General features: G+C 44.9%; 1 protein-coding gene across 1 annotated transcript; it reads right to left on the bottom strand.

Moving 5' to 3' along the window:
* Window positions 1-1,149: 1,149 nt before the first annotated feature.
* On the bottom strand, window positions 1,150-7,976 carry LOC111977054 (sterile alpha motif domain-containing protein 10-like). The gene is made up of 5 exons (XM_024006327.2): window positions 7,398-7,976; window positions 4,527-4,705; window positions 2,202-2,370; window positions 1,779-1,919; window positions 1,150-1,668 (listed from the first exon to the last, which is right to left on the bottom strand). The coding sequence occupies exons 1-5, from the start codon at window positions 7,408-7,410 to the stop codon at window positions 1,643-1,645; spliced, it is 528 nt and encodes a 175-aa protein (XP_023862095.1). The 5' UTR covers window positions 7,411-7,976; the 3' UTR covers window positions 1,150-1,642.
* Window positions 7,977-10,352: the final 2,376 nt, after the last annotated feature.

Here is a 10,352-nt window from a genome sequence, read left to right as displayed (position 1 = left end):
GCACCCTATGGGACTCCCAATCACGGCTGGATGTGATACAGCCTGGATAGCAGCCACATACCAACAGCATGATAATATTGCTCGTTGGAAAGGTTTTTTCGCCTGGTCACAGACAGCTGATGTGTTGTGCACTGTCCACAAGCAAAGGGAAAAGGTGAGAGGAGGAGAGCATGTAGATGTGAGAAGGAATTATACAAGCCAAACCTTTATATCATATCCACTAACAGCTACACACAACCTACATCGTAGTGATCATATTAGCTAACGTCATAGCCAACAAAACTACCAGAACTAACGCGTTAGTAAACCTGCTACAATCATGCAGTACAGTCAGAAAGCAGTTTCACCGGTGGATCCCGGTGGCAATAAATTAATAAAACCAAAAGCCTTGACTTGGAAGGGTTCCAGTGTTAGCTAGCTGGCTATGGCTATCCAACATAGCATCCCTTTCTTTTTGAGCCAGGTGTTTGAGGAGGCTAAACTATATTCGCTAAGTGAAAGTGAAAAAACCCCACTGAAATATAGCTCTATTGCTTCTCCTTCATTTTTAAAGAAATGTACTTGCTCTAAACTGTTTAATTTTATCTTTGAGTTAACTGCTTACATTTTATGCACTGCAGTGCTTGCTAGCTGTAGCTTTCAGTACTAGATTTATTATCTGATCCTTTGATTGGGTGGACAACATGTCAGTTCATACTGCAAGAGCTCTGATAGGTTGGAGGACATCCTCTGGACGTTGTCATAATTACTGTACAAGTCTATGGAAGGGGGTGAGAACCATGAGCCTCCTAGGTTTTTTTATTGAAGTCAATGTACCTGGAGGACGATGGAAACTAGCTGTCCTCTGGCTACACCATGGTGCTACCTTACAGAGTGCTGTTGAGGCTACTGTAGAACATTGCAAAACAGTGTGTTTTAATTATTTGTTGACGTGAATAGATTTAGTATAGTTTTATCTAAAAAGGTTAACTTTAATGTTTCACTATTTGTATTTATGAACTCCCCTTCCTCCTCTGAGGAACCACCACTGGCATTCAGTAGGAATACTGTCATCTTAGATGAGGATAGTGGGTAATGTAGTTTATCTCCAGTCAGATGATACACAAAAACCATGTAAACCAATGTAAAATACATTTTATTTGTCAGAAATAATGAGCCTTTACCCAAAAATGCATCTCACAAAAATCTTTTCAAATAAACCCATTTGAAAATCCAGATTAGAGTGTATTCACAATTAAACACTGGATCTATAGGATACTTCTAAAGAAACAGTGAGACAAAAAGGAATCATTCACAACCTTGCAACTGTTAGGGTAAAACATAGAATAGCATACAAATGGCTACAAGACATAACCAATCCTGACAGAGTCTATAATCATGATTATAGACTTCAGTCCAGACAGATTTGGTTGATGGAAAACAGATACCGAACTTTGTAAACTTGGGGCTGTGCTCTATTGATTGTCCCAGCCAAGTTTGATGCTGCATGTGATCATCCCATGTGTCCTCTTTAAAGTTCATGGTTTCCATGTGGTTCATATGAATTCTGACCGTTATACAGTAGTCTCCCTGCATGCACACCGTTGAATACATTTTTCCAGTGTTCAGTGTAAACAGCCCAGTTAGGAAAATAATATCCATGTTACGACAGGTTCCCAAAAGAGCCACCTAGGAAAATAAAATATGAGGGGAAAAAACAGTAACTGTTAGAATGGCATCCAAATTTAACCAGTCATCTTACACATAATCACAATACAAAAAAACAACTCAGTATTCACCTCTGCTAAGGAGCTGCAAATGACGTTCCTCCTCTTGCACCTGCAGTTGAAGCACCTGATGTAGGAGCTCCTGCCTCAGTGTCTCCTGCACCAAGCCCATCCTCTCCAACTTACCTCCATTCAGACGCAACAGAGCACGGCCTGACAGGGAGCAGAGAGAGGAGGCTGCCATTAAAAGCTTAGTAATTCACTCATCCATACCCGCTGTATTGTGTATTTTACTCGCATTTTAATATTATTATGAATTATGGTTTTTGTGCTAGTGCAGTAGTTGATACCTGTGATGGCATGAAGGGTAAATCCCAGCAAGCCTATTGATTCAACTGACAGTACTCTGCCAGCCACTCACGTCAACTGTATTCCACTCTCATTTTAGGACTGTAAATGATGATTTGTGCTAGTGCATTTTTCCTGGTTGAATACCTGTGATGGCGTGATGAGAGAAGGCTTCTACGTAGGTCAGGTAGTTGTGAGGACAGTGTTTCTTCAACCATCGGCAGACGTCCTGCTGAGTCCATAACACCACAGGTCGGATCAGACTGGGCTGGGTGGGGCTGGTGTGGTAGATTCCATAGGAGTCACCTGAACGATGCTGGAAACATGAGCACGCACACAGAGAAAGTTTCCGTAATGGCCCGCTCCTGCTTGCACGTACAGTGTTTTAACCTTGAGTACCCCAAGGGATGACCACTCCAGTCAGACATAAGCACATCAATCAAGGAATCTGTTCAGACACCCAGAGGTCCTTCCTTAAAATGTTAACTCTGTAGGTCACCAGGGACCACTTGCATGATGTTAGCCACACAGATATGATGCATGTCAATGCAGTTGCCAAGAATATAGTGATGTGAGTGGCTTTCCTTTATTTATGGTCACATACTACTTTCTCTGCAACCACTGCACTTCTGACAAAAGCACACACACTAAACACCTTACTAACCAGGACTATCATATAAAAAGGTCCCCCTGCAGATCAAAGCATACATACATATGAAACCCGAAGACCAGGGAGCATAGTTTTGTGAGGAATGAGCATCAGCATCAGACCAAGGAGCATAGTTTTGTGAGGAATAAGCATCAGCATCAGACCAGGGAGCATAGTTTTGTGAGGAATGAGCATCAGCATCAGACCAGGGAGCATAGTTTTGTGAGGAATAAGCATCAGCATCTGACCAGGGTGCATGTGGGTCAGTCTTATCCAAAGACCAAATTCATTCCTTTGGAATCTGAGCAGGATGTGGGTGACTAATCAAATGAAGCCTTTGATCATTCATTCACTTTTTTTAAAAATCTATGAATGCAGTGTTCCCTCCTCTGCTCTGATCTTCTTCTCCAGAGTAGAGCAGCCCCACGTAAAGTTCAAAAGGTTGGATCGCAACATGCTAGTGCTAGCCCCCCCCACCCTCCCTGCATTTTTTAGCACAGACATTCATGATACAAAATTCTGTAACATATTCCAGTGATCGTGAAAGACACAAAGAATGAAGCCTATGCATGCATACATGCAAGGGGACTGAAAAACGGTAGCAAAAAAACAATCAATGTACCTCTGTCATCAACCCAAATTTGTAGGGTACTCGGAAACCCCAATGTATAGGTGAGAATTTTTCATTAATTGGTCAACAACCAGGCATATCAAAATTGCAATAGCAGGATTTAAAAGTAAATTTAGAACACAAAAGGAGCACTGTGCTGTAATACCACATGAAGGAGATAGATACCATATTATATCAGATACCATTAATTGAAATAGCTAGACATGCTTTGTTAGAAAACATATCTGTAAAAGCACATACTGTAAGGTTCACTCCAGCCATTAGATTTCATACAGTATATTTAAACAATAAGGGGGTGTGGTATATGGCCAATATACCACAGCTAAGGGCTGTTCTTAGGCACAACGCATGGCGGAGTGCCTGGAGACAGCCATTAGCCGTGGTATATTGGCCATATACCACAAACCCCTGAGGTGCCTTATTGCTATTATAAACTGGTTACTAAAGTAATTAGAGCAGTAAAAGTAAATGTTTTGTCATACCCATGGTATACGGTCTCATATACCACGGCTGTTAGCCAATCAGCATTCAGGGCTGGAACCACCCAGTTTATAATGCCCCTTTAAGCTCTTAGTCCACAGACAAGTGCTGGCGCTTCTGCACATAGGAAGGCCAGCAGTTCTATTTAAATCCATTCTAAAATGCTAAAATGCTAAAGTGCCTCATAGCCCTCTGGGTTAACAGCATCTTCCATTCTCCACAAACAAAGTGCTGCTCATGTTGGAACAATGGATGGTCACCAGATAGCGCATTGCATTTGTCAGATTATAAAAATAAAAATAAATCTTTGTGAAGAGAGAAGCCTTTATGTTGGTATATGACAGAAGGCTAGAGAGAAGCTTATATACTGTACACATCAATTAATAATGGAAAACAAAGGCTTTCTTAGACTGATCTGAGATGAATGAAAACCTAGGAAGCTCTTTCCTTTTCTTATTTGCATGTGCATCTGGAATAGGCCTACAATGACGAGAGATGGGGTGGATGACGAGAAGCAGATAAAGCACAAAAAGACATTCATTATCATCATGGCTGAAAAGCAATACAGAAATGGGGTAACATGGATTTCCCTACACCCCCAATAGCATCTGCTAAATATGTGTATGCAACCAATACAATTTAGCATCTGATCTGTCATCATGATATGATATGCCAAAAATCACAGAGATCCAGAGTAGTTGAGGTACTTTACCTGATAGCTCTCTGTCCCAGGCTGTTGCAGCAGCTTCACTGTCCGGCCCCCTGCTGTTTTCTGACCACGCCCGTCATGCCAGGTGAGGTTCCCTCCCGTCTGTCGACTCAGGTGCTTGAAGTCCTCAGGCAGTGCCCTATACTCCACAGCAGGCCGGCAGAAACTGAAACTGGAGGCTGCTAGAAGATAAGAAGCGAGAGAGAAATGATTTGAGTGAACAGTGCTAGTAGCCAATACACAAGCTCGTGGTTCTTACTTGAAACACCCTCAACGTCTGTAATTTGCCCTAAAAAGGCATGTGAGATCTGGAAAAATATCCTTGGGTTGGGGAGTAACTGATTACATGAAGAAGAAAAAAACGAATCAGTTATGTTACCAGCAAAAATCGAATGCCTTTTAAGAGTAAGTAATCCAAAAGTAACCAGATTACATTACTGAGTTTGGGTAATCCAAAAGTTACATTAATGATTACAATTTTGGACAGGTAACTAGTAACAGATTACATTTAGAAAGTAACCTACCCAACCCTGCGTGTACCAAAGGACTAAAATGGGGGCCTACTCACTGAGAGATGATCTCAAACATCATTACTAGTTGTTTTTCCAGGCAGCCCAGGCACATGTTATATTAGCTGAGCCAGTAAACTGACTCGTTACAAGCTGTTGTTCAAAGGGATTCAACTTTCACCCAGATAGCTCCCAGGGAATTATGGGAACGTCATATGGACTACTGCATATAAATCATATAGGACGTATATACGACAGATGCGCCATTCGCTCATCATTATGGTAAGTTACTGGCAGACACACACCCTATCCCACTCTGCAGGCAGCAGGTGTCTCTTCAGTACCATAATGAAGGGAAAAGGTGCTAGCTAGAGTAAACACACCATTACTGAAACTGAACCTGGCAACCAGCCACAGGTCATTACTGATTCTGTGCCCGATTGGGTTGATTTTCTGGCTGTGTTGGAGGCAATGTTTTGAGCAGAGTGTGTGTCAGAGTGTGCGCATGTGGGAGTGCATGTGCGTGATGCTCATTAAAATGTCTCTTCTCTAATTGACACAGAAGGTTTAATTGAAATGAGGACAGAATAAGAGACAGAGGAGATGAAAGGGTGCGTTTTTGGTTCTCTTGCTTGTACCCCTCCTCTGCATCATTCAGCATCCCCCTTATCACAGACCCCCAACAGAGCCGGGCTCTGCAAAGGCAGCTCTTGTTATCAACCCAAGCCATTCCAATGTCACTGGTGAAGAACATAGCCATAATGAACACAACCCTTTTATAGCAAACCTCTTCAGCATGGAGCATGTGTGTATGTCTTCATAAGACACTTAGTCACTTTAATAATAGGCCTACACATACACTATATATACAAAAGTATGTGGGCATCCCTTCAAATTAGTGGATTCGGCTATTTCATCCACACCGGTTGCTGACAGGTGTATAAAATCGAGCACACAGCCATGCAATCTCCATAGACAAACATTGACAGTAGCATGGCCTTACTGGAGAACTTAGTGACTTTCAACGTGGTACCGTCATAGGATGCCACCTTTCCAACAAGTCAGTTCAAATGTCTGCCCTGCTAGATCTGCCCTGGTCAACTGTAAAGGCTGTTAATGTGAAGTGGAAACGTCTAGGAGCAACAACGACTTCGCCGTGAAGTGGTAAGCCATACAAGCTCACAGAACACAAGCTCACAAAATCATCTGTCCTTGGTTTCAACACTCATTACAGAGTTCCAAACTGCCTCTGGAAGCAACATCAGCACAATAACTGTTCATCGGGAGCTTCATGAAATGGGTTTCAATGGCCGAGCTGCCGCACAAGAGCCTAAGATCACCATGTACAATGCCAAGCGTCGGCTGGAGTGGTGTAAACCTTGCAGCCATTGGACTCTGGAGCAGTGGAAATGCGTTCTCTGGAGTGATGAATCATTCTTCACCATCTAGCAGTCCGACGGACGAATCTGGGTTTTGGCAGACGCCAGGAGAACGCTACCTGCCCCAGTGCATAATGCCAACTGTAAAGTTCGGTGGAGGAGGAATACTGGTCTGTAGCTGTTTTTCATGGTTCGGGCTAGTTCCTTAGTTCGAATTAAGGGAGATCTTAACAGTACAGCATACAATTACATTGTAGATGATTCTGTTCTTCCAACTTTGTGGCAACAGTTTAGGGAAGGCCCTTTCCTGGTTCAGCATGACAATGCCCCCATGCACAAAGCGAGGTTCATACAGAAATGGTTTGTCGAGATCGGTGTGGAAGAGCTTGACTGGCCTGCACAGAGCCCTGACCTCAACCCCATCGAACACCTTTGGGATGAATTGGAACACAGACTGCGTGCCCAACCTCACTAATGCTCTAATGGAAGAATGTCCCCAAAGTAATGTTCCAACATCTAGTGGACATGATTTTGGAATGAGATGTTCAACGAGCATGTGTCCACATACTTTTGGCCATGTCATGTATTTCCACAAATAAGAAATTATGCTTCTTAGAAAATGTACCCAATGTAATTCGATTTTACTTAAAGACGGTCATAAGTGATCAAAATAGGCTACTACTTGAAAGAAACTGACTATGGTCAGTTGTCACAGTCACCCTCAAGTCGCTGTCCATTTCAGCACCACAAGGTCTGAACAGCGGTGTCTTACTGGGCTACAAAATTCCATGCTGAAGCCTAAGTAAATAAGATGGAAAACCGGTCAGGCAAATTCAGCAAAACTTATGTACACTTGTTTAGCTTAGCCTGCACATCGAATAGCCTGTAGTTAATAGGCCTAGTTACCGACAAAAAAGGCTATTAGAGGAGAATATGGGAGATGATATTTGAGATGTCCACATGCAAAACTATTGGATCTCTATTACCGTCCACAGCCATGGCGTGTCTCCTTTCCTTTCCCGTGAATGCACTAGTAAAAGTATCCCATCCTCTCCGGTAACCGCTGACCGACCGGTAATCTTCCGTTTGCGTTCTCCTCACCTCTCTGTTCTGCTACAGCATAGTCCTTTCCGCCAAACTTGACAGTACGGACAACCAATTATAGCCTACTTGAACAGGACTGCAGAAGCGCAAATTAGCTCCTCTTTACCGTCGCACAGGTGCCACTGCCAGTGAACAACTATCTCCTGAGTTCCCCGGTTATATGCAGTGGTGAGGTGAGGAATAACCACATGGAACAGGCTACCAACTGCCTAAATTGACACGAAGCATGACTGTAGCCTAAGTTTTAAAAAAGTTTAAAAAACACCCATAATAGGGATGCGCTCTTGAGCAAACTCTAATCAGATGGTGCTGCTCATAGTGTCCTGTCCCGGGTGACGTTATGTCTCTTTCGATGCGGAATGTCCCAATGAAGTTGGCTGACTGGTTCTGTCAGTGCGGAACTATATGCGTGTGGTTTATCTAGTCGTGAGAATCAGGCGCACTGCTTTTTCTCAAGAGCCAGAATGAGCTGACTCAAAGTGCTGCCAGGAGCCCTGTAATTAGCGCAGCCATTGGAGAGCTACTGAAAACGGGCTGATGAAAAGCCAGCCCAAGAAATAAAATAAGAGAACATTCAGCATAAGGACTCCCCCTGCCCAATGTAGTCAGAGCTTGCGGGCTCCCAAGATGGCATGTTCTGTGGTGGAGCCTCAGAGCTACAAAGCCCAGGGGGAAACCCAGGGGCATTTCTAGGATTTAAAAACATTCGGGGCTTAGCCCAAAGCCAGTAGGGTGATCCTGGGGAATCCTCCCCCTGCAAAAAAAATTATAATAATTTAAACAGCTAAATGCATGAATTTGGTGCATTTTGAGAACATTGAAAGACTAGATATTTTTCAGGTAACTTGCACCTTCCCTCCTGGCACAGCAGACACTGCCAGTACTCAATTACACTAGCTACTGTGGTTCTCTCTACCATAGAACACTATCTACTCTGAAACGCATACATCCACAGTGTATTGCCAAAAGCCTCCATACCTTTTAGCTTCCATTTTCTATGTTGAGGTCTCTTTTGTCTACCCTCCTTTCTCATCCTGTTCTGGTTGTAAAAATGGTTTTAATTGTAATTACAGACCTTTTCACCTCACCTGCAAATTCTTCGTAAACCATGTTGTACTTGTTCACTGTCTGAATTTCACCTGTTATAATTTGTGCAAATAAATAAAACGAATTAGAATCTATAGAACAGCTTGAAGTGATACAGTCTAATGTGTGCTCAACCCGCCACTGTTCTCTCTCCATCCCTTCCGTCACTTGTCTGTTGCCGTCTGCGTCTTGTCTGTTGCTGTCTCATGTTTGTTTGTTAATGTCTCCTTTGTCTATCCTCTTCTGTTTTGGCCTGTTTTGTTATTCTGGTGTCTCTCTCCATCATATTCTTCTGTTGGTGTCACGGCTGTTGAAAGATGAGGACCATGGTGCAGTGTGGTGAGCGTACATTTTCTTTTATTTAATAAAAATGACGCCGAACAAATAACAATAAACACTACAAAAACAAACCGTGAAGCTCAAAGGCTATGTGCCCTAAACAAAGTCAACTTCCCACAAAGACAGGTGGAAAAAAGGGCTACCTAAGTATGGTTCTCAATCAGAGACAACGATAGACAGCTGCCTCTGATTGAGAACTACACCCGGCCAAACACAAAGAAATACACAACATAGAACATAGAATTCCCACCCCAACTCACGCCCTGACCAAACCAAAATAGAGACATAAAAAGGATCTCTAAGGTCAGGGCGTGACAGTACCCCCCCCCCCAAAGGTGCGGACTCGGGTCACAAAACCTAAACCTATAGGGGAGGGTCTGGGTGGGCATCTATCCGCGGTGGCGGCTCAGGTGCGGGACGCAGACCCCGCTCCACCACTGGCTCACCCCACTTTCGTGGCACCTCTGGTGCGGGGACCCTCGTCGTTGACCACGGACTGGGGACCCTCGTTGCGGGCCCCGGACTGGGCACCCTCGCTGGAGGCTCCGGACTGGAGACCTTCGCTGGAGGCTCCGGACTGGAGGCCTTCGTTGGAGGTTTTGTGCCATGACTCCTCACTGGAGGCTTCGTGCCATGGATCATCACTGGAGGCTTCGTGCCATGGATCATCACTGGAGGCTTGGTGCCATGGATCATCACTGGAGGCTTCTTGCCATGGATCATCACTGGAGGCTTCGTGCCAGATGCATCATCATGGAGGCTTCTTGCCATGGATCATCTCTGGGAGGCTCTTCTGCCATGGATCATCACTGGAGGCTTCTTGCCATGGATCATCACTCGAGGCTTCTTGCCATGGATCATCACTGGAGGCTTCTTGCATGGAATCATACTAGGGAGGAGACGTATGGGCAGTCTGGTACGTTGAGCTGCCACAGGGCTCACCAGGCTGGGGAGACATACGGGAGGATTAGTCTAGGCGCAGGCACAGGACTCACCAGGCTGGAGAGACATACAGGAGGCCCTGTCCTAGGCAGAGGCACCGGATACACTGGGCCGTGGAGGCACACTGGAGGTCTTGATGTAGACCCTGTACAACCCGTCTGGCTGGATGGATTATTTTCGCCCTGCAGATGCGGGGCGCAGTCACAGGATGCACTGGGCTGTGCAGACGCACCGGAGACACAGTCGCCAGAGCCGGCGCAGGATATCCCGGACGTAGAGACGTACTGGCGGCCTGATGCGCTGAGCCGGCATCCTCCGACCTGGCTGGATGCCCACTCTAGCCCGCTGATTCGGGGAGCTGGAAAGGTAGCGCACCGGGCTGTGCACGCGCACTTGCAACACCGTGCGCTCCACCGCATAACACCGGTGCTGACCAGTACGACGCTCGCACACGGTAAACACGGGGAGTT

The sequence above is a fragment of the Salvelinus sp. IW2-2015 genome, linkage group LG17, assembly GCF_002910315.2.
Source record: "Salvelinus sp. IW2-2015 linkage group LG17, ASM291031v2, whole genome shotgun sequence".
NCBI lineage: Eukaryota > Metazoa > Chordata > Actinopteri > Salmoniformes > Salmonidae > Salvelinus > Salvelinus sp. IW2-2015.
This window is presented reverse-complemented; position numbering and strand designations above follow the sequence as displayed.